We start from the raw sequence: 24947 nt of genomic DNA, 5'->3' as shown, positions 1-24947 counted from the left end.
GAGGAAGAAAGGGGCACTGGCTCCAAAGTGGAAGGGACCAACTGTTTGACTGCAGCTGTCAAGGTTCTCTCTGAATAACCTTGCACTGAGATACTAGGTGCCACTGATTTCGGTGTCAAGATTTTAATAGTCAACTACACCAAAGTGTTAGGTGCCAAAGAATCTGACTGCCCCAAAATGCTCACTGCCAAAGATCGCTTCAGTACAGAGGTCTTAGAAGGAGAATTGGATGGTTCCGAAGAAACTAAGGGAACCGCAGACTTAGGTCTTTCAGCTGAAGGTGCCAATAGAGTACACACGGCACTGACAGGTTCCTCTTTTTTGATTTCTCTACAGATTTGGAAGAGGAAAGAAATGAAGTAAGTGAAGAGACATCAGTTTTACTTGCTTTCTCAGCACCAGATAAGGCCTCACTGAAGGGTGAAGGGAGCAATCCCTTTAAAATAAGTTTGTTACGCCTCTCTACAACAGACCTGTGGCTGAAGCTACGGCAAATTGAACAGTCCTCTTGCAAGTGAACAGGACCTAGACAGTACACACAGAGCTGATGACAGTCCAAAGTAGGGATCTTATGGCCACACTTCTGACATCTTTTAAAACCAGTGGGCATTTTTGGCTTGTCTGCCATTTTATTTATTATTTTATTTACTTGACATTTGTTGACCAGGTTAGTCCAACTAGGCAAAAGCCCAAGAAGAAAAGCTCCAGTAGTACAAAAGACAATAAATATCATGGTAAAATAATTACAGAGAACTTAGACTTTACTGAACAAATTGGCTAACAGTTAACAAGATCAATTATTACAGGTGAATAATAATGTATAAAGAAATAAAAAACTAAGCGTACAAAGTACAAATATGTGAAAAATAATTCAGGTAAAAGCATAATGAGAATGTGCAATACGTAAGACCTAATAGCGCACAACCACTTACAACCAAAGATACGACGACTAATGAAGAAAGAATAAATTAAAAAAGAGGTCACCAGTTAGGAAAAAGAAATAAAGTGGAGGGACATAGAGAAGTTATAGTACAGATTATAGAGAGGAGAAGACCCCAGGTAGGAAGGAGTTGTAAAGAAAAGTCAGGCAAAACACTAAGGTAGTAGATGCTAAGAGGACAACATACTGATTAATAGTGTTATTTTGTTTTAAAGAAGAAGGCAGGAATTATGTTGGGCCATTATAACAGCATGGCCACGATTTTCGGAGGTTATCTTTTAGTGCTATTATAAAGGTTCTAGGGTTAGTGATAGATCTGATATTTAGTGGTAATTTGTTCCAAGCATTTGCCATGGAATAGCTGTAAAGTACTTTGCTAATATTTTTATTGGATCTGTACACTTGCAGAAGTTTATCATCCCAGTTTTGAAGATACACCCTTCAAAATTAAGACAATAAAACAATCACGCACATACATATTCCCACAAACACAGAAAAGATCTCTGTGGCACACTCAACAAGGAGAACCACAAGAAAGATTTTTTTTTTAATAGGAAAAGGGGAAAAAACAGAGAAAAACTATCAGCAATGACAGTAAGAGATGCACCGAAATGTATGGACAAGAAAAGCAAGCACAAGGGAGGAGAGGAAAATCTTAACTATATATAAAGTAGTGTAGAAGGTTCAACAGAAAGCTTTTAACAAGAAGATAGAAACAGAAGATGAAATAAGAGAAAAAAATTATTAAAAAATATTACTTAGCGCGAGAGCAGTTGCAAAAGCATCCACCTTGAAAAGCGGCAAATGAGATCTGAGGTACTTGGAAGAGAAGCACTGTGGGTAAGGGTTGAGCTCGAGAGTTTTTGGCCTTCATGAGCTGTAGTAATAGCCAAGTTGGTTCCAATATTTGGAACTGGACCCATATGTCAAGGATAAAATGAAAACTGACATCAGATACACTATTTTTCTCCGACAAATGTAGTGGAAGGTTTTCCTCAAAGGTAACTTATCTGCCCAGTCTTGATGGATTGTTAGCCAACTGTCAGTACCATAAAACCTGCAGAAGGAGCACAATTTGTTGGCAAGAAAGTTCTGAGTTTTTTGGTACCTGAATTGCCTGTTTATATGGACCACTGCTAAAGTTCCTGGCAGTTATGGAAGGTGCCCTTAGCTTTGAAAAGCTGGCCAGTTGGTCATACCTTTGTCAGGATATAACCCTAACAGCTTAGGCTACTGCATCAATGATAGCCATGCAACCCAAGCCTTTGACAAGTTCTGGTACCTTTGATAAGTGTAAGCAGGGGCCTGGGAGATGAACCATTTATAGGTTGCCTAGGTCCACTAGAGACATAGGTGCCAAACTAGGGATGAATTTTCTGTTCCCCATCCAACTGTCCAAGTTACACTTTAATTGGATTAGGAAGTAACTCTGTTTCCCATAGATGGGGCGCGTGTTCTAGAGAAGGAGGAGACTTTGGGAAATATACCTTTCTTTCCAGCAGGTCCTACTAATATCACTGGCAAGGTTTAAGTCTTTAGAAAGGGTAATTCTGGAGCTCTTTGTTTTGCAAACATGCAGGAAGACCATCGGGGGAGGGGCAACAATGCCTTGTATGCCAGGCATAGATCTCCCTTGAACAGCCTGTAGGAGACAGAATACAGGAATCGGGCACTGAGGTGGTCTGCATAGCACATGTTACCTACACCCTGTATTCTTTTAGTGAGGAACCTCTGTGGACATTCAAAATGTGGGATGTAACTGATTAGGTACATACTAAAGGGGCACTGTACTCAATGATATGCCTAATGAATGTTGAATATAGTGGAACAATGACTTCCTTGGATCTAGATGTCATACCTTTGTTTATAAGTTCTACAACACAATGATTTCATCACTGCTGTAAACGTGATGGTCAAAGGCTAGATTACTGTCTGTGTGTGTCTTCAAGTCCCTGATTACTGGGTTGACTCTCACGGGTATGTTGTCAATATGACAGTTACCAGGGTGAATGACTTTCTGAAGGATGCTATTATGCACGTCTTGGCATTTAGTTTTAACCCATGGATCTGACACAAGTTATGTGTGCGTGTGTGTGTGTGTGTGTGTGTGTGTGTGTGTGTGTGTGTGTCAGCCCTTCCTGGTGAACATTAGCATCAATGGGGGATTCTATGACTGCTCTTAATTTACAATTGTCTGCAAATTTGGTCAGCCAGAGGCCCTTGATACTGGCATTGACTTCACAGAAGTAAATGCCAAAACAAAAAGCGGTTCCAGGGAACAATTCTTGAGGGACTCTGCTTGTGACTGCCTCTGTGTAGAGTTGGACTCACCAATTCTAAATTCCTGGGTCCTGTTTGTGAGCCAGCTGGCTATCCCTCTGGTGACACAAGGGTTTATATCTAACCTCTCGAGTTTACAAACAATGCCCAAACCAAGGAATTGTGTCAAATGTCTTGGCCAGGTCAAGTTAGGCAGTTTGAACTGCTTTGCCTTCATCCACTGCTTTGGTGACCTTCTCAAAGAAGTCCACCACGATAAGTAGGCATGACCTGCCTTGACAGAACCAAATTGGGTTGGGTGCAGTGTCTGGAGGTTTCCTATGTCACTGCTGATAATTTATATAATTCTTTGCATGTCTTTACATATGAAACTAGTAATACTTATGGGTCTGTAGTTTCTGCGGTCTGTAGATGTCCCACCTTTGTGCAGAGGGATGACTGCTGCTGTTCTCCATTCATGAGGCACAAATGCTGTTTGGAAGCTACAGTTAAACAGTGACTTCTGAGGGCCTGATAAGTTATGTTTCATGCTATTTAGAAGGCATCCTGGGATACTGTCTGGGCCCATCGATGCAGTGTTCTTGGCTTCAGAGAGAGCATTGAGGATCTGTTTCCTATTGACAGTAGGGTGGGTTATATTTGGTGGTATTTCCTATGGGAAGGTTGAGGGGGATAGAGGGGTAAAGTAAGAGCTTAATTTGCCAGCCAGTAGGTTTGCTGTATCTTTTGGTTCAGTATAGGTGGCTCCATTAAAAATGAGTTCTGCACACAACTGTATATTGGCTTTGAGGTTGCAGACATAGCTAAAGAATACCTTGTGGTTATCCTTAGCCTGGGAGGCCAAATTTACTTCGAATTTGGCTTTGGCAGACTACTTGTCCTCAGAGTTTTTGCTTAGTTTGATGAGTGTTTTTATTTTGCTGGGTGCTACCATCTTCTATTTTTGCGATGACTTTCTTCCTTCTATTATACAACCTACTGATATTGAGATTCCATCAGGGTGGTTTCTTTTTTGAGTTACTTTTGTATTTATTCTTGGTGGGTACAGCTGCCTCTGTGCAGCAATTAATATCCTTGTATAGGGTTTCTATGAACAATTCTGTGTAGGCAGCAGTTTTCTCAGGATTTATGGAGCTTTAAATTTTGCCAGGTTATCACTTAATACTGTATAGTTAGCATTTGAGTAGTTCCTGAACATTCCAGGTTTAGCTAGGGTTCGGGTTTTATTTTTACTTCAAAGACCATTTTGTGGTCTGACCCTACCAGAGAGGACAGTACACTGGGGAGTGTGCTATCCAGTTTGTTTGCGCCCCTGGTTAGCGTACTGACAATCTGGTCCAGGCAGTTTGTATTTACGAAATCTAAGAATTGCTGTACCTGTACATTTGATGTCGTATATGATTCCCTGTTAACAGTTGGGTAATTAAAGTCATCGATTAATATGGTATTGGGCTGGATGTTGTGAGTTTTCAATTAGTTTAAATATGTGTTATGGGTTTCCTGGGTCATACAGGGAAGAACTGCAGTTTGCAAGGAAGTGGTGTAGGATTTTGCTAATAATGAACATCTGATAATACTTCTCTTCATTTTCAGTGCTGGATAAAACAGTAAATCTTGCAGGAAAAATAACGGGGGATATCAACAGTGTCTCACTTCAGTAAAAAGTTACAGGGAGGGTAGTAAGATTTGGGGTTGCTGATCAGTTCTTGCAAGAGACTGATAGACTGCAGAGTATGTGACAGGGAGGAAAGCCTAAGGCTAACACACTAGATGGCCATTTGCTTGGTTGGTTTACCCAATAAACAGAAAAGGGTATAATACCACCACCAAGTTAAATAGGGCTAGATGAAAAAGATCAAGATGATGTCCCATCTATTCTTACACTTCTTCAATCAGAAGCACATTTTCTACTAACACCACCCTCTAAATAAGCTTATCTGAACCATCAAAAGTGAAAAATTGCAAAACATCTACTTCTACTGGACCTCAGGACGGCTATGAGCAGACCAACTTTGCCCTATATAGCTTAATTTGTTGGGTATTATTACCTACATATCCAGGAAGTTTCCTGACCTGTGCATTCCCATCTACTCCCACAAGCTTCCATTACATGACCGAAGTAACCTACCTACCAGACTTTCAGTGCCTCCTCTCTGTCACTCAAACAGATGTACACAGTCATCAGCTATCAAGTCAAGTACCTAACCATTTCTTTCCCAACCTATGAAGTAAACCACATTTGTAGGGGTTTCTGGACTTTGTTTTCTTGCAATTTCTTCCATTTCTGTGCCACAAATTCTTTGAGAAGCACAGTGATGTGTTGCATATGCATCTATATAATACTGTTACGGTGAATTACACATAGTTATAAAACACAAAGAAAGTCGGGCAAAGAAAAAAGTAAATATAAACAAAAGGTGACAAATTCTTGTGTCATGACAATAATGATTTTTACAGCCCCAATTATGTATCAAGAAGGAATATGAGCTTAAGTAATGAACGCATCCTATCTGCCTCAACAGCACAATTGGTATTTTAAAAGTTCAGGTTTAAGCTCTAGATGAAATAAGAATTCTACACTCCTGCATAGCTTTACTTCAGAAGGGGTTTTAAAGGTTCCTAAATATAATAGCTTAAACAGTTTAGATATGAACTGATAAAAAAATAATATTCCGTGAAGTCTGTTTTGAAGTTGAATTGCAGCAAGAACCTAAACTAAAAGAGCTTAAAAAACTCACACAACCTCAGTCCCAAAATGATAGACAATCTGAACAAGCAAATAAAAGAGAAGACACAATGCATTTGTAACAAACACTGGAGATGCTTGCACCAAGACTCACTACAGCCCACTGACTATATCTTTAATCTGATACAGCATTCTTAACACTGTAAAGTTATACATTTGCAAATGAGTGCAATGCTTCCAGTCTAGCTACTGAACATCCACATTACAAAGAATTAAAAGTTACAGACACGACCATTTAAAACTGCAATAAATAAAATGGTGTCCATGTGTTCTTACCAAACAGAAGGGAGGTGATACCAGACTTCCTTCTCAGGCTCTGTCGCCTCACAATCTGGAAAAAAAGCATATATAAAAAGGTAACTAAATGTAGAGGATGGCGAATAAATTACAAAGTAAACAGCAGAACCCATTTACTCTGTGAAACGTTTACACTGACTACTTATTGCTACAGCTGATCCACCAAGATGCCTCAGACAACATATAAAATAAGACTAATATTCAACCACAAAGCAGTACTGTGGTGGCAGAATATTTAAGTACTTCCCATCAATGAACCCGTCTCTACACCATTAGCATATAAGCATTTCAGCCATCATATGAAAGGTAAGGCAGTTTATATCTACCCCTTTTCTTGGGAGTATTAGACGAAAAACTCTAATGAGAAATCTGTAAGGAAGAATGGAAGGATGCCAGTGGTAGAATGAAACATCAGTATTGACAATGAGAGAAACTTCAACCAAAAGAACAAAACCTCTTAATTAGAAGGTGATGGGTCAGAATATTCAGCAGACTTAAGATGGTCTCTAACAGGGTTGGCCACAGTGGCTTGCCTGGCTTAGGACCACTTTTGTGGATGCATTTTTAAATAAAAATAAATCTGTTGAGTATCACTACATTAGGAAAGAAACCGACTATATTGCACTTGCTTTATTATAATATTCTGTCCTTCTTTCTCTCTAGTTATTTGCTAACAGTTCCTTAGTTTCTTTGCTGACTTTTCTCCTGTAAATTCCACTCCCTCTTACTTATTTTCTATACCCTCCTTACAGTCATCCCTGTTGGTAACAATCTCCTTTCTCCACTCCCATGTTGGCTTAGTTTTTAGAACAGTTTTTGTTACCTTAGAAATAAATTTGGCATGGTTGTTGTTATTCACATTAAGGGCCTGCATCCAAGATTCTACACTCTATTTATTTCTTGAACTCCCCCACCACTGTTTCATCATCATCTCTTTCCACTTTGATTTAGAAGTTTCTCCTTGAGTTAGATATATGACCCTTAATTTAGTAGTTATGTTCCCTTTCAAATCAGGAAATTCTAAGTCACCATGCTGTATGGGAATCATCATCTTATCCCACCAAAATCTTGACTTCTCCTCCCGAACAGCCCTATTAACACAAATATACCACTGTTGTCTATTTTCATCTTCTGTCATTACTGGAACACATTTTGGAATCAGTATTACCCCACGTTTCCTTTGTCCCTGATACTATGCTCTGAATGCCCTTTTTGGTGAAATACCTTTTTTGGAAAATTCTCATGCTCATTTCCAACCAAATATGTCTTCTGAAATACTGCTACGTAGACCATACACTTCTAATATAATTCAGTACTCTTTGCTTTGTGTTTATACCTGTAGTTGCATTTACATTCTATGTTAAACTCAGTATGACAGCCATTCTGAAAAAAGTTATTATTCACGTATTCTGCATAACAGTTCTTTTGAATATATATTTCCACCTAAAATCAACACACTAATGCTTAGCAGGCTGATCCTGTATGTAGGTTGCTGCTTCTCATCTCTGGATCCTTGTCATATTTTCCCATGCTTTTCACTTCAATAAAAACACTCAAGAAAATAACAACTAAATACATTTCAAACCCCAACCCCTTTTAACTCAAAACAAACACATACACACAAAACTATACACACTTTCCAAAATGGGAAGATACCACTCCATATCCACTCCACTCCATTCCAGTTCACTCCATTGGTATAAAGGTTAAGGTGTTTACCTTAAAGTCACATGGTACAGGGCTTGATTCTCATATTTGAAAAAGAATGGACAAGTGCAGTTAGCCTAATACTTGCCTTTGAAACTATATGGAGGCATTTGACACAGACAACTATACTCACAGGCTTTACCTATTCTAAAGTTTGGTTTAATGATCCAGGAAGCACATGCTAGGGCCTGTTTCCTACTTGTAGATACCATTTGTCCTTGTCATATCTTTATTTCCTTCAAAGATGTGAAAAACAACTTGCATGCTCTCATTTAACTTTTAGCATCAATAAAACGTGCAATGGCTACCCTTAAATGAATAAACTAAATTGTGAACTGTTATATTTAATACTGACTTACCAAGTCTGCAGTGGATCCAACTACTTGCACAAGTATTCACGTCACTCAGTGCCAAACGTCATTTATTTTCACTGAAGTGCTTGCCAATTCTACGTTAAATAATAATTATGGAGTTTCTATAAAAATAACTTGGCACATTGTTCAGTCATTTTTTTTAATTAATTGTCTGCACATATAGACTCACCATTTCAAACTGCAAGTATATGCTGATGGGAAATAAACAAAGCTAATAGGTTCATAGGTCCATAGGTGTGTACTATGCTAATGGCCCTGGGGCCTTTACAAGCCTTGCCATAGGATTACCCTAGCATAGTGCCACCCAACCTTAGTTCCCAGTGCCTCTGTCGAGTAGAGCCACTGGTGTTATCCCCGGGGTGAATCTTCCATTTCCCATCCACTCATCAAGATTTCTCTTGAAGAGGGTCAGCGAGGTGCTCTGCTTGACATGTATGGGAACTCTGTTTCATAGCATGGGCAGTCTCTGGGTTATGAACCTGTCCCTCCAGCATGCTCTGTTCTAATAGTTTTACAGCAAGAAACCGCTCTTTTCAAATGCTACAGAAAACTACAATTTTTTTATGATTTCCATTTTCAAGTGTTTTAAAAAATTATTTTTTTGCTGTGCAAATTAATAGCATTAGTCTACACTTCCACCTGTAGGTTCCTACTACAGGTTATTGAGAGGCGATCTATGCCCAGCATATAAGGCATCCTGAGATCCCAGGTCCCTTGCCGCTTCATGGGTACTTAGGTTATTGTTGATTCGATAGTGTGAAGGAACACTGGTTGTGCCAAAGTAATGATGCATTTCTTTGCATTCAGTTTGAGACTGTGACACCAGTTGCTGGTCTGTATGACACCCTCCAGGAGTATACTGATATTTGGGGATTCAATGACTGCACCTAGTTTGCAGTAGTCTGGAAATTTGGTCAGCCACAACCCTTTAGTTTTAACATGAACTTCTGAGAAGTACATAAACAGTAGGTGGCTCAGCACTGGCCCCTGTGGCACCCGCAGGTAACAGGTCTGCTGGTTGATGTGACGTCACCCAGTTTGATAGTGTGTGTGTCTGGTTTTGAGCCAGTTGGCAACCCACCTTACAACAAAGGGGTTTACATTCAGTTTGCTAAGTTTATTGGTAATGCCTGAATGTGGGGTTGTGTCGAAACCTTTTGCCAAGTCGAGGTATGCTGTGTGCACAGATTTGCCCTCATCAATGGCCTTGGTCACACTTTCAAAGAAATCCACCAGATTTACAGGCAGGATCTGCCCTTTACGAAGCTGAACTGGGTATGATCCAGGGTTTGAAGATAACCCACGTCTTTATATACGAGGTCCATACTGATAAATTCCATGGCCTTACAGATGAGGCTTGTCAGGCTTACAGGTCTTTAATTCCCTGGGTCTGTTGCTAGGCCACCGTTGTGGAGCAGAACAACTGTAGCTGTTCTCCATTCCACAGGAACAAAGCCTGTGGTTAGGCTGTGATTGAAAGGGGTACTTAGTGGTGATGTTAGTTCATGTTTTAGCATGTTTAGAAGACAGCCTGGGATGTCATCTGGTCCCATAGAGGCCGTGTTCTTTGCCTTGGACAGGGTTTTGAGGACCTGCTCTTCAGATATGTAAGGTGGGAAGGGTTTACTGTAAGTTAGCAGGGATAAGGAAGTGAAATTTTTGCCAAACCTATCCACTAGCAGGTTCGCCATCACTATGGGGTCAGTGTGTGTGATACTGTAGGCCACTAGTTCTGTACATGCTTGGGTCCTACCCTTTAGGTTACATACATAGCTGTAAAAGGCCTTAAAGTTATCCCTGGCAGAACTTGCTAGGTTTCTCTCAAAGGAGCTCTTGGAGGATTTGACAAGTTTTTTTATTTGCCTGTTAAGGCTAAGGAGGGTGCTTTTCCATTGCTGGGTCCTTGTCTTTGTTTTCTTGGACAGCAACGTTTGCATTTACTGTAGAGTTTGTTGATGCTGGAAGTCCACCATGGCAGCCTGATTTTACTTGGGGCTCTGATTATCTGGTATAGTCGAGTTTATACACTCATGCAAGTGACTGTATGGGGCTTTAGTTTAAGCTTCAGCATGGTTACTACTTTCAGCTTGGGGTGTGGCTTGGAATGCTGTCAGAAAAATATGTATTAATGTGTGTGCTTAATGCTTATTAGAAACTAAATGAGTTAACACGTTTTTCCATTCTATTTTATATGCACTACTTTATACACAGCTTAGTTTTATATGAGACTAAAAGATGCTTTTGAAACTGCAGTGTGCTTTCTGAAACTTGCAAGATGCCCTCTGACCTAGTAACTACTAGCACAGCAAAATTCATGTTTATGCCTTTTGGAAATGTACTTGAGAAGCAGGTGATTATCTGCTAGGTCAAGAAGCAATGAATGAACAATGCCATATTCTATAATGTAATGATTTTGAACAATTAGCTCTGTTCGAAGTATGAGAACACGCACAGCTGCAGAAGGAAGAGATAAAACAGACAAAGGACTGTTGGAGAAATGAACTGCAATCTATACTTGCTTTGTGCTCAAATTAGCCATAGTACCTTGAATGGTAACATTGCATATATCTAACCGGTGGTAGCCAAGGCCACGTTGTTTTTCTTAGGAAGTTTCTCACAAAAATTGATAGTACAAGCAGAATTTTACAAAAACAATCACTACGAAATGATGATGTTAAAACTTGTGATTTACTACGTCAGCTTGGTAGGCAATGTCTTATTAGAAAATGTATAAAACTGCTTACATTTCCTGATTCTAGTCAGGCAAACTCTGTATTAGCACGTTTTTGTCTTCTTGCTGCAAGATTAAAGTGCCTTAACCTGAACCTACCGTGTACTGATCATTTTTAAAGTATATTTTTCCTTTGACAGATTGGTCCTTCAGACTGGAATCTATATCTCTCACTCTAGCTCAGGTCAGAATTGGGCCCGGTGGCATGAACCTGTATGGAGAAGAGGCTGTTTTAGATGAGGGACTTGTTACAGTATTATTGTTTTTGTCAGGGAGATTTGCAAGTGCAGGTCAGGGACAAAAAAGATTGCTGTCTTGTCATAGATCAGGGAAACAGAATAGGTAGGCAGTTATTCTAGATAAACTGTAAAAGAAAGTGTAAGTCATGGTACCACATGATAAAAAGGGTTACGTAACAATTTCTAGCTTAGCTAAGGCAGCATGGGAAATCAGTGCACAAAAATTTCCCGAGACCCGCCCTTAACCGAAGACGCGAAATATATGCAATTACAGCGTGCCGACAATGTTAGGTATTATACAAAATGGGTTAATAAATACAAATTTGATGGTAATTTAGATAAATCTTCACTTATTAAACTTGTTAGACAACTTAAAACAGATGCGAAAGGTCAGCTAAAAAAGTTACAACAATTAGGAATCCCTCAGGCACACAGGTGGCTTGAGAAAGCAAACCGCAGGGAACAAAAGATTAAAAATTCAAAAGCAATGTTTTTAGATAAAGAAGACAATAACTTGGTAATAGCAACAGCCCCTCCGCCCCCACCGCTTCCCTTACCAGAATATGAAGCGAGTGGACAAGCTGATCCACCACCGCTATAACCAGCTATTCCTGCAAAACCAAAACGGTTTGTCAGAGATCCTATCAAGACCAGGTCTCGAACACGTAATTTAAGAGGGGATATTGAATTGTATGAAATGAATAAAAATTCACAAGCTATGAGTGAGGAAGAAATATGTCCACTCATAGAAGTACCACATCCACAGGCAGGACAGGACCCAACTCTTCTAGTATATAGACTGTTGACACCGGAAGATATCCGGAAAGCCACAGAGGGAATTCCCCATCCGAAAGTTAATTTTAGAAAATTCTTAGAAGACTTACAGGGCATGAGGTTAAGTTACCATTTGAATGGAGAGGAAGTAGAGAAAGTAGTCAGACAAATCGTAGGTCCAGATTGGCACATGATCAGTGGCAACTGGAATCCCCGTGATGCAGAGCTTAGACCACTCCCACATAGTAACACAGAACTGGATAACAGAGTGAAAGGTCTAAAGGACCGAATCTCTGAGAAAATGGAAGCCAAGGGCTGACTGGACTTGCATTAATCAATGCATACAACAAGAAGGTGAAACTGTTGATAGATATTATGCCAGATTATTAGAATGTTTTAATAACCACTGTGGAATGCAGGTACCTGAAGACCAAACACATGATTCCCCATATGAGCAGCAGCTAAAGAATGCATTTTTGAAAGGCAGTATTGCACCCATTAGCAGCTTTATTACAAAGCACATGGTAGATCATCATACAAGTAGATTACAGTCATTACTTGAATATGCAAGACATGCCGAAAGGCATTTTAACAGCAAAAAGAAAAATCAAGTATTTGCAGTAGAAGACGGATCAGAAGTCTTTGTAGTACAAACTGGGAAGAAGGGTAAGAAAAATGCCCAGGGAAACAAACACTCTGATAAACGATCAGAGGACTTTGAAGAGAGAAAGAAAAGGGGTGAATGTTTTAAATGCGGGAAAAAGGGACATTTAGCAAGGGATTGCAGGCAAAATAAAAAGGTAACCACAGAAGACAAGGAGGGTGAGGACTGACTATATGATAGTCAAGCATCACTGAAAAGGAATAAACAAGAAAAGACAAGTGCAAATGTGATAGAAGGGGTAGAGAATGTGCTAGAAGAAATAGAGGATGTGCATGAAATCACAGATAATGAAGAAAATGAAATTTTGGACTCAACGCCAGAAGTCTAAACCTCAAGATGCACGCTCTCGAAGCCCTCCTCAGTATGGAGAACATCGATGTCTGTGCAGTCACTGAAACCTGGTTCAAGGCACCTGAGAGCACCCCAGCACTGCCAGGTTATACCTCATAACATGCTTTTTGGCCACAAAACTTGGACCGAACCACAAAAGGAGGGGGAGTATCCATATTCATCAAAGATACCCACACCTCCAGGTCAGTGGCAATGCACGAAGCATCGGAAACCATCCAGGTGCAACTAACCATAGGCAAAACTGCCCTACAGTTTGTAGCATGCTACAGACCACCCTCTCAAACTCAGGAACCCCACTCAGCCTTCCTGAAGACACTAGAGAGTATGAATGTCTCTCCAAATACCATCATATTGGGAGACTTCAACTACCCAAACATAGACTGGGAGCATTACTCAAGCCCCAACACCCTAGCCCAAAGGTTCCTAGAATTCATAAACTCAAATGCGATGGAACAACTAGTCACCACTCCCACAAGAGGAGATAATATACTAGACCTGATCATCACAAACATGGGGACACAATGCTCTACACCGGAAGTATACCCCTCATTGGTGAGATCAGACCATAAATTAATCTCACTGGAAATCCACATCCCGCCCCCACCCCCAGCACAAAAGACCACAGTGAAGAATTTCTCAAAAGCTGACTTCACACTTCTTAAGACTGAAGTGGTATCTTTCAAGGCCCCTGGGCCAGTGGAAACCACAGCCCACACCGCTGAATCCTTTATAAATGCTTTCTACGGACACCTTCAAGAATGCATGGATCATGCAATCCCAAATAAAACCAAGACCCGTTCCCCCAAAGGCAGGCGTCCTGTCTGGTGGACCCCAGCCATTAACAAGCTTTACAACAGGAGGAGGAAGCTACCTACATGACAGAGCAAAATCCCCAAAAGGGAAGGCATCTCTGATCAGTACTAGCAAAAAACTATGATCACTCATAAAATCATCCAAGGCCAACTTTGAGAGAAAAATCGCAAAAGACACTAAAGACAATCACAAGGCCTTTTTAGTTATGTTAGAAACCTGGGTGGAAACTCCCAGATATGCTCAGAGTTAGTCCAAAATGACAAAAAATACACTGAACCCACAGACATTGCCAACATACTGGCAGACAGATTCAGTGCAAATCCCCCCCCCCCCCCCAAAAGGAGAAATATCTATTCCAGCAGAGTGTAGCCTCTCTGTCATCTCAGATGCCCAGGTGAGAGCCGCCCTCCCCAAAGCTAAAAACACAGCATCAACGGGACCAGACGGTGTCCCGGGTTGCGTGCTACATGAACTCCAAGAGGAACTAAACCCGCACATAAGGCTGCTGTTTAATCTTAGCCTTACTACAGGATATGTACCCAAAGAATGGTGTACAGCAACAGTGGTCCCACTCCACAAAGGAGGTGCTTCTACAGACCCTGGAAATTACCACCCCATAAGCTTGATGAGCCTGGTCTGCAAAGCTATGGAGAGGATCATTATGGAACTCATAAACAAAGACATTGGGGACATACAGACACTGGATCCTACCCAATTCAGCTTTGTCAAGGGCATATCCTGCCTTTTGAACCTGGTTGACTTTTTTGAACCAGTCACGAAGGCCATTGATGAGGGTAAGGCAGTTCACACAGCCTACCTTGATCTTGCAAAAACCTTCGACACAATACCCCACTCGGGCATCATAGACAAGCTCACCAGCTTAAATGTAAACCCATTTGTCATAAGATGGGTTGAAAACTGGCTCAAGGACAGAACCCACAAGGTCAGAATTGCTGGAGCCATGTCAGACTCTAAGCCAGTCACAAGCGGTGTCCCACAGGGCTCGGTCCTGGGACCCCTCTTGTTCAGCATTTATTTTTCCGAGGTGCAAGCAAACAGGATTGTGGCTGACAAAGTTTGCAGATGACTGCAAACGGGGCGCCATAACTGATACTCCAGCGGACACAAGCATCATTCAGAAAGGCCTCATAGAAATGGATAACTGGTACCAGAGCCATGGCCTTAAACTGAACGCCAAAAAATGTATAGTCATACCCTTTGGGAAAAACAAAGTACCCACAAATTACCACATAGGTGGTAATCCATTAAGTACGGAAGAAGTAATAAGGGACCTAGGGACCCAAGTTGACAGTAACCTCTCATTTGACACTCACATTGCCAAGGTGGTTAGGAAGACCTTCTATATTACCCACCTTATCATGAAAGGATTCACATCTAGATCAAGAGAGGTCATTGTGCCCCTATACTCTTCCCTTATCAGGCCCATAATTGAGTACAATGCCCCATTTGGGATGTACCTTACCCGGCACCTGCAGCAGTTAGAAAGACCCCAAAAGTACCTCACCAAGAGGATCAAGGGTCTCAAACATATGTCATATGCTGCCCAGCTGAAGAAATTCCAGCTCTATTCAGTCGCATACCGCCTACTCAGAGGCTATCTATGCCTGATGTACAAGGCCATGTCCAATCCGGAATTAATGGACATGCTCCACCTCAGAAAATCCAAATCCACCAGAGCCACGAGAGTGAGAGATTTGAACCTCAACACAGAAATAAATAGGACGTGCTGGAGGGACAGATTCATAACCCAGAGGCTCCCTACACTCTGGAACAGAATTCCAGTCCATGTTAGGCAGAGCCCCTCACTGACTCTCTTCAAGAGAAATCTTGATGAGTGGATGGGAGATCGTAGGTTTACCCCGGAGGTCATCTCTGTGTCACTACTAGACAGAGGCACAGTAAACTAAACCCTAAATGGGCATAGTATTCTCATTCCAAGGGGTGGCGAAAGCCACACACACTCTGGCTAGGCTTATAAATGCCCTAGGGCAGATAGCCTAGTATGAAACTATGAACCTATAAGAATACAGTATCCATGGGACCAGATGACATCCCAGGCTGTGTACTACATGAACTACAAAATTAACTGGCACCTCACCTAAGTGTCATGTTTAATCATAGCCTCGCTCAGGCTTCGTGCCCACTGAGTGGCGCACAGCTACAGTTATCCTACTCCACAAGGGGGGATCTGCATTGGAACCTGAGAACTACCATCCCATCAGTCTGAAAAGCCTGATCTGCAAGGGCATGGAACTTACAAACAAAGACATTGGCAACCTTCAAACACTGGATTCAACCCAGTTTGGGTTTGTGAAGGGCCGATCTTGTCTCCTGAATCTGACTGACTTCTTCGAATCAGTCTCCAGAGCTGTGGACAAGGGTAAGGCGGTCCACACAGTCTACCTGGACCTCGCCAAGGCCTTCGACACCATCCCCCACTCTGGAATCATAGATAAACTTACTAAGCTGGGCATAAATTCCTGCGTCACTCGATGGGGTGCCAACTGGCTTACTGACAGAACCCAGACTGTAAAAGTAGCCGACTCTAAATCCAGCTCCAGACAAGTGGAGTACCTCAGGGTTCAGTCTTGGGACCACTCTTGTTTGGCATCTACTTCTCTGAAGTACAGGCCAACACTAAGGAACTGTGGCTAACAAAGTTCGCAGATGACTGCAAAATGGGAGCCATTATTGAATCCTGAAATGTTGTGGACATTCTACAAAAGGGCCTTAAAGAAACAGATGCCAGAGCCATGGCCTCAAGCTTAATGCCAAGAAATGTACAGTTATCCCCTTTGGAAAAAAACATGTACCCATGAATTACCACATAGGTGGCAGTACACTAAATGTCGAAAGTGTGATGAGAGACCTGGGGACACAGGTCGACAGTGGTCTCACTTTCGATAACCACATCACCACAACAGTCAGGAAATCCTTCTATGTGGCACACCTCATCACTAAGGGCTTTTCATCCAGAAAAAAGGAGGTCATTGTCCCACTGTACTCATCCCTCATTAGACCCATTACATGCCCCGTTTGGTATGTACCTCACAAGACATCTGCAACAGCTGGAAAGGCCACAGAAATACCTCATTAAAAGAATCACGGGCCTAAAGCAGATGCCATATGCTGACCATCTAAAAAAACTCCAGCTATACTCTGTGGCATATCATCTACTTAGAGACAATCTCTGCTTAACATACAAGGCCATGTCAAACCCTGAGCTGTTGGACATGCTCCACTTAAAGAAATCCCAATCCCTCAGAGCCACATGCTCCAGGGATCTAAACCTTGTCATCACAATGAACAAAACATGCTGGAGGGATAGGTTTCTGACCCAGAGACTCCCCATACTCTGGAATAGACTGCCCATACATGTCAAGCAGAGCACCTCATTGGCCCTCTTCAAAAGGAACCTTGATGATTGGATGGGAGATAAGAAATTCACCCCAGGGAATCATGTCAGTCACCCTGCTAGATAGGGGTCCAGAGAAGTAAATATTGTGGGAAGAAATATCCAGGGAATTGTTATGGCTAGGCTTGTATAGGCCCTAGGGTTGATAGCCTAGTACCAACCTATGAACCTATGAATGAAAATCTGATTGAGAATCTTTTCCATTTACTCCTATAAATCTTCCTAGTAGAAGCCTTCTGGGAAGATAAAAGTATGTGACAAATCAGGGAGGAAAGCCATGTGGGCTATCTAGCTATTAATGGAATTGGAGAAACCATGTGGCTAGTCTGAGGTCAAGGATATTGGGATGCTTCATCCTGCAGGGGCACAAAAAAGGGTCTGGACTGGGGTCCAGTATCCATAGAGAATAAAGATAAGACCAAAAGAAGGGGAACCACACCTGGCAAGGTTGAAAGGGGGCAATGAGGATACCAGAGTTCTTCAAATGACTGGCTTTCTGAAAGAATTTTGAAATAAGAGGTAGCAGGGGATAGGTGTAAAGGAGAGTGGAGGGCCAAATGTGGACTAGAGCATCTCTCAGTGATTCCCCTTGAGGGGGGATCAGGGCAAAATACCTGCTGCACTTGTTGTGGGGAGATGCAAAGAGATCGCAGCAAGGCTGGCCTCAACAATGGAAAATTTTCTCTACCACTGACTGACTGAGAGCCCAATTATTAGACATCAGAATGGACCTGCTGGGTTTGTCTGCTAGTAAAATGGATTTCCCTTGGAATAAGCTTTACAGCTAGAAAGCAGTTGGAGGAGATTGCTCACTGCCACACTTTCATAGCTTCTTGACATAGGGGTAAGCTTAGGTTCCTCCTTGTTGCTGATGTACCAGACTATGGACATGTTGTCTGTTTCAATCACAATAGTCCCATGAGGGAAAACATCTTGAAATGCCTGCATCACTAACAGGACTGTTCTCATCTCTAAGACACTGATGTGCAAGTTGGCCTCTTGTGGGGACCACAAGCCTTGGACCGTCCTTTCCCAAGAAATGCTCACCCCATCCCAGTTGGGATGCATTCATGGCCACTGAAAGAGACAGAATGAAGGGGTGGGCTCAGGTAAATGTAATCCGACTAGATTCACCAATAAAGATGGTTTCTGCATGCCTAAGTGAGTTTGACTGGAAAGGATAGAGGATGCTGCAGAACAGACCACTGGAGAACACCCATACAGAAATGTGCTAAGGGAGCTAAGACTATAGCCGCTGCCGTTGAACCTAGAAACTGAAGGATAGGTCTGGCTGGAGGAACAGGACGAACAAGAACTTGTTGAAACTGAAACTTGACTGTATCGATATGTTGAACAAGCAGAGAAACAATATGATTTATCATGTTTAACTGGACACCTATGAACTCCAGGCTTCATACCAGTTGTATTTTGGATTTGGAAATGTTGACTGTAATGCCTAGTGTTTGACAAAGTTGGAGCAAATAGACCCTAGACTGTTCTAGGAGATGCCTGGTTGGGGTGGTGAGGAGCCAGTCATCTAAATATGGAAACATTCAGAATCCTAGCAATCTCAGGTGAGCTGCTACCACTGCCACACACTTGGAAAACATACTGAAGGCTGTGGTGAGGCCAAAGGGCAGGGCTCTGAACTGACAGTGGCTGGCTCCCAACCAAAAAAGCAGGTAACTTCGGGAGCGTATGTTAACTTTGATGTGAAAGTACACATCCTGAAGAATGACGCACATCCAATTGTCCTTGTGCAAAAAGGGCAGGAAGGACTGAACCAAGACCATTCCGAATTTTGATTTCCTCACACATTAGTTCAGGTTGCTTAGATCCAAAATTGGTCTCGGGTCCCCTGTCTTTTTTGGCACTAAAAAGAGCCTTGAGTAAGTTCTGAATCCTCTTTGGGCTGGCAGGACCTCCTGAATAACTCTTTTGTCCAGCAGCTGGAAAACATTCTTCTTTTGGTTGAGGGAATCTGGAAAAATGGTATGAAATAAACATCTGGATATTATTTTTACCACCCAAGAATCTTTTGTGATAAAGGCCCAGGTGTCTGGGTGCAAGGACAATCTCCTCCCTCAACTGCCTCCAGAGGAGAGCAGTTGGGTAACACTTCAGGAGACCTGAAAGGGTACATCCAGAAAGGAATCTCAGAAACCCTGGTTTTGCAGGCCCCCTTTGCCATGTGGACAGTGTCTTCCACATTAACTCCCTCCTCTGCCTCTGAAGGAGTTGTCCCCACATGAGCCTTGAAAAGACCCCTGGAATTTACAGAGCCAGATTTTCTTACTCTCTCTTTGATTCCAGAAAAAGGATTGCTGATTGGTAGGAAAAGTGAATCCCTAAGGCAGACAAGGTCACTGTAGGACAGCATTTCTTTAACAGAAGGACCAAACAAGGACATTCCATCAAAAGGAGCATTAATAAGAGAAGACCTAAAAGGTTCCACAAAGTCACATAACTGCACCTAGGTGTCTCCATATGACAATGCTTGAACTGGCAGCCTGTGAGGTACCCTCTGCAGCATGGGATGTCAACCTCATGGATGCATTGGAAATGAATATTAGAAGTGGACAGTTGAGAGGGTGATCTTTTATAGTCTTCTACAGACATGGACTCTAAGAGGGACTTGGAGAGCTCCTAGGTCAAATCCCTCTGCAGTCTCGTAAAGTGCACCAAATAATTCAGGGACCACAAGGCAAAGGTCTCTGAAGCAAATATGCACCTTTCAAATCTGTCAACCCACCCTTGATTCTCTATTACGTGGATGGACACAGTAGCTCTGTTTGGCTAGCTCCTTTTCCATAGCTGCCATGACAACCATAGCTTCAACAGAGACTCCTTTGCTCCAGTGGGGTTTGTCTTTTGGTGGTGCCAAAATCTTGTCTGGATGACAGGATTGGTTTGGCAAAGTCCAGTTCCTTCCACGTTCAGCAAGAGACTAGATCAATAAGCTCATCTGCCAGGGAAGTCACCAAGACGTAGAAGGGCCAGAACCTAAAGCTTCCAGAAATACTGACTCCTCCAAGGAAGAATTATCTGAGGACCAACCACCTTTCTGCTTAAGGATCTCTAAAAGGTCTCCAAACGAGACATCATCAGGTAGTGATCTGGGGAACCCTTCCCCTTAATCTAAGTCAGTATCCTCAGTGAGAGGTTCCAAGGGGGAATCTATGTGCCTCCTTTTGCATGTCCTCTTGTGGGGAACCTCCTCAGTGGAATACTCTGGGGAGGTGTCTGAAGAGAAGAGTAATTCCTCCAAGGGAACTGTGTGTATCCTAGATGGAACTTGCTGCCACTGTGGAATAGGGTCTGATGGAATCAGAGCTTGGATTCACTAAGGCAAGGGATGTAGGATCCAAAAAAGAATGAGAGATCAGATCACTTGGACAAGAAAAAACCCTCTCCACTACCTCAAAGGCAGATGGGCCGGGAAAAGAAGTGGTCAATCTCCTCAGAACCAAAACTTCCTAAGCAGACAAACCCTGACCCTCTTCCAATCTGTGCCTTAAGGAGGGAGCCAGACCTAAGCTATCTAGCTCTGAGGGGCAAGGACAGCTGCAACAACACTGGAGTAGATCCCGGCACCACGGATCCAACACTGACACTTCAGCTCTGAGACCCATCCCAATCCAAGGGTATAGGAGCAGAATCAGTCAAGCTACCACAGTCAAAGATGTAACCCTCTTCAGCTCCGATACAGATTCTCTTGAGACTTTTGGATCAGAGGGATCTGAAACCAAGGGATGAATCAGAGAAGGAGATATCACTACATGGGAAGTGGAAGGCAGGCTCACAGATCCGATGGGCGACAGAGACTGAATAACCCCCATCTGAATCTGAAGAACGTCCTCATCATCATATCCACTTTGGCCTCGGAGAGACTTCTGTAGAACTTGACAGACAAGGTAGTGAACTGTGCCCTAGACTGTTTCTTTGGGATGATTTGCAGAAAGGGGGAAGGGAGCTGAGGAGACACCAGATCAAACACGAACTTGGGTGAGCGAGTTCTGGAAGTCTTTGAAACACCAGAGGTCAGAGCCGAGGTATTTGGATCACAGGGCTATGTCACAGATTCGAGTGATATAACTATTGGATCTGAGGGCTAAGGATTTGAAGTTTTCCTTTTTGGATCCAAAGATCTTCAAATTTTTTGATGAGGCTCTGAAGTTGTAGATATAGAAGAAGTTTTAGGAGATCTAGAAGGGGACCTCTTTCTAGACTCAGAAGGAACTTTGGAATATTTGTTGAGGGAGGAGGAGGAAGAAAGGGGTAGGAATCCCTTGAGAACTAACTTGTTCTTCCTACTTGTCATATCCCTAGAATTAAAAGCAGCACAGATGGTACAGTTAGTATTAAGGTGGGTTGCTCCTACACAGTAAATGTGTTCCCTATGGGCATCAGAATGTTGACTTTTGTGCCCACAGGAAGCACATTTTTTTAAATCCTGTTGGTTTTTGGCTGTAGCTAAGAAAATGAAAGACAGAGAAAATATATATATATTTTTTAAATAACTTTTTTTTAATAACAGCAAAGAAAAACTGCCAACAATAGTAGAGATAGTTACTTCCTAACCTTATTTTAATGTAAGTAACACTGTGCTATATATAGATCCTATTGTCTCTATATTGCTATTTTCTGATTAACTTTTGAATAATCTATATAATAACCCACATATAAAATGTGACTTATGCATCATGAACAACAATTCAATCTTATGTTTGTACAAATATGTTATCCTGTTTACTTTTACTGTATATTATTATGGTTCATATCCAGCTTTTCTCCCCAGGCCTCTGGCGAAAAAGGGGGTCTCAAACCTAGTGAAACAAATTCAAATTAAAACAAAATAAATAAAAGGTCGCAAGTCTATGGTCAGACTTCAATATGGAAGGAGACACAGGAGAAATAGTGCAAGCGACAACCATATTTGGAAGAATCAGGTCAAGCATGCTGTGTCTTCTGTTAGACTTGTCTACCAACTGCTTGAGGAAGCTTTTGTTCATTAAGTCTAGGAATTTTTGAGCATACTCTACATTGGAGGTACAGATGCCCCAGTCATTGAAGGATAGTTAAAGTCACCAAAATAATGGTGTTTCTGCTAAAAGGGAGAGCACTTAGAACATTAAAGAATCTTACTTGGTCATCAGGAGACAAAGAATGTGTTCTGTAGCACGCTATTAGTTGTTAATTTTTATACATACGTGCATGCACACAGACGTAGACACACATACACACACACACCCCGTTGTGTGTGTGTGTGTGTGTGTGTACATATATATATATATATATATATATATATATATATATATATATGGGTCCAGGTTACTACATCGACAACTAAGAAGATCGACAGCCACTTCCCCAACACGAAAACACCGACACATGAATAATCGAAACTGCAAATCACGGACATTTAACAGGTAATGGGTTTAAATTTCGCTAATCATGCCTACCATAAGGACTTAGTAATACAATGATCGTAACACATGCATAACACTGCCACACTTACTAAAACATGGTAGGCATGATTAGCGAAATTTAAACCCGTTACCTGTTAAATGTCCGTGATTTGCAGTTTCGATTATTTCTGTGTCGGTGTTTTCGTGTCGGGGAAGTGGCTGTCGATCTTCTTAGTTGTCGATGTAGTAACCTGGATCCATATATATATATATATATATATATATATATATATATATATATATATATACATACACACACACACACACACCCCGTGTGCGCGCACGCGCATATGTGTGTGTGTGTGTGTGTGTGTGTATATCACACACACACAAAAAAAACATGATTTGCACCATTTTATACATGACTTTATGCTAATTCTGCCAGTCAGTTTATAAGTGTATGACAGTGCTGCATACATTTATACTGTACATTGATTTATACATGTTTTGTTTAACTTTGGATATGGTTATGGCTGAAAAGTGTCTTTGAACCAGCTGATGTACCCAGTTAACAAATAAATAAAATGATAAATGTAATCAAAATTTACTGAAAGCAGGTAGGCAGCATTAAACAAAGAAATGTGGCATAATGTGGTGTCAAGACAGTGTGCCATTACAAACTTCCAGTTGAGTAAAGCAGTGTAATGCTAATTCAGTGTAAGTGGCAAAAGCAGCACCCTAAATCTTGCTTGCCAAGATTTGATACTGGTATGTTAGTCAGAGCAGTCACAGGTTCATACAAAAGTACTCTGTTATACAATGAACTTTAATTTAGCTTCACCTACAGAAGGAAAGTGATAACAATGAAAACATCAGCTGCCCATAGTATGAGTGATGACTGATTAAAAGAAAATACATTAAGAAATAAGGCATGACAAGGCATTGTGTACCATTCTTTAGCAATGTTACTCAGAGTGGGACAAAGAAAGAGAAAAAGCTAAGGATTTCTACCATCCCAGAAATGATGCTATTAAAATAGGCTCCATGCTGAAAGTGCAGTTGTGTAAGAACTTACCATAACAATCGATGTCCTACTGATCATTGCTGCAGTATTTATTACAAGTGGGATACCCTGTCAAGCATAATGATCTGTCTGGCCAACATACTAAAGCCTGGGTCCTTATAGGCACCATACATTCAACATATGACCTAAACCCAAAGGTGTGAGGGTACATAAGGGACATAAGAACGCAAAAACATCAGAACTTACTTGACCCAGGAAAGAAATGTAACAGAAGGAGAAGAATATGTACATATGTATATAATTACATCAAGAAAAGAGGAAAATAAAAGAAAAAAGGGGAAGAAGGGAGGGATGAAATGCTGCAACAGTGATCAGCAGAACATCTAGTGTTATAATCCTTACACAACTGTACTATGTCCTTCCAAAATCACTGCTGCACTACTCCTTAAAAGTGGGGGAGTACTAAAGCTATGAAAGAGAGAAGGGAGGAAGAAGGTACTGAAGAGCAGTTCAAAATGCCTTGCTGTATGGACCTTGCAAAACCTGCTCTGGCCCTAGAAAATATATTCAACTTTGCGTTTAGTAAAGTGTGATCAGAAAACCATGTAGCTGCGTCTAGAACGGAGATGTATAAAGCCCTTGAAAAAAGTCCCAGAGTGGGCTACTGCCCTAAAAGAATGGGCTCTAATGAAGGAAGAAGGCTGTTTTCCATAATAAGAATAAGAGAAAGGAATGGCTCTAGCTATCCAAGAATAAATGGCTGGCTTGGATGCTGGTAAACCAAGCTTCTTAATGTGGAAAAAAAAAAGTTGCTCAGATTTCTTAACATCTTTAGTCCTGTCTAAATAAAACCCGAGCTGCCTATGCAAATCCCAGGAATAAAGAATGTCTCCTCTATTCTGAGTTGACGGAAAAGGGATGGAAGACTGACTGACCAGTTTAAAGACAAATCATTATCCACCTTAAGTATAAAAGAAGCATTAGTCCTAAAAGAAACCCTGTACCTATGAAAAACCAAGAAAGGAGGAACTGCCATAAGTACATGAATTCAGAAACCCTCTTAGCAGAAGAGGTCAGTGTCAACAACAGTACAGTTTTCCAAGCACAACACTTTAAGAAGAACTGGCTGCAAGTTCAAAGGGTGGCTGGGTCAACTTTTCCAG

At 41.6% G+C, this 24947-nt stretch overlaps 1 protein-coding gene across 2 annotated transcripts in view; it reads right to left on the bottom strand.

Moving 5' to 3' along the window:
- The window catches only part of SGSM3 (small G protein signaling modulator 3), a 1391341-nt gene that overhangs the window by 545061 nt on the left and 821333 nt on the right, over window positions 1-24947 (bottom strand). For both annotated transcript variants that reach the window (XM_044068352.1, XM_044068343.1), the window contains exon 11: window positions 6243-6297. In XM_044068352.1, coding sequence (XP_043924287.1) covers window positions 6243-6297 — 55 coding nt within the window. The remainder of the gene's footprint in view (window positions 1-6242; window positions 6298-24947) is intronic.

The sequence above is a fragment of the Protopterus annectens genome, chromosome 1.part0 (assembly GCF_019279795.1).
Source record: "Protopterus annectens isolate FY-2018-M chromosome 1.part0, PAN1.0, whole genome shotgun sequence".
Lineage (NCBI taxonomy): Eukaryota > Metazoa > Chordata > Ceratodontiformes > Protopteridae > Protopterus > Protopterus annectens.
The sequence above is the reverse complement of the archived record's forward strand: the minus strand, read 5'-3'. Positions and strand labels throughout refer to the sequence as shown.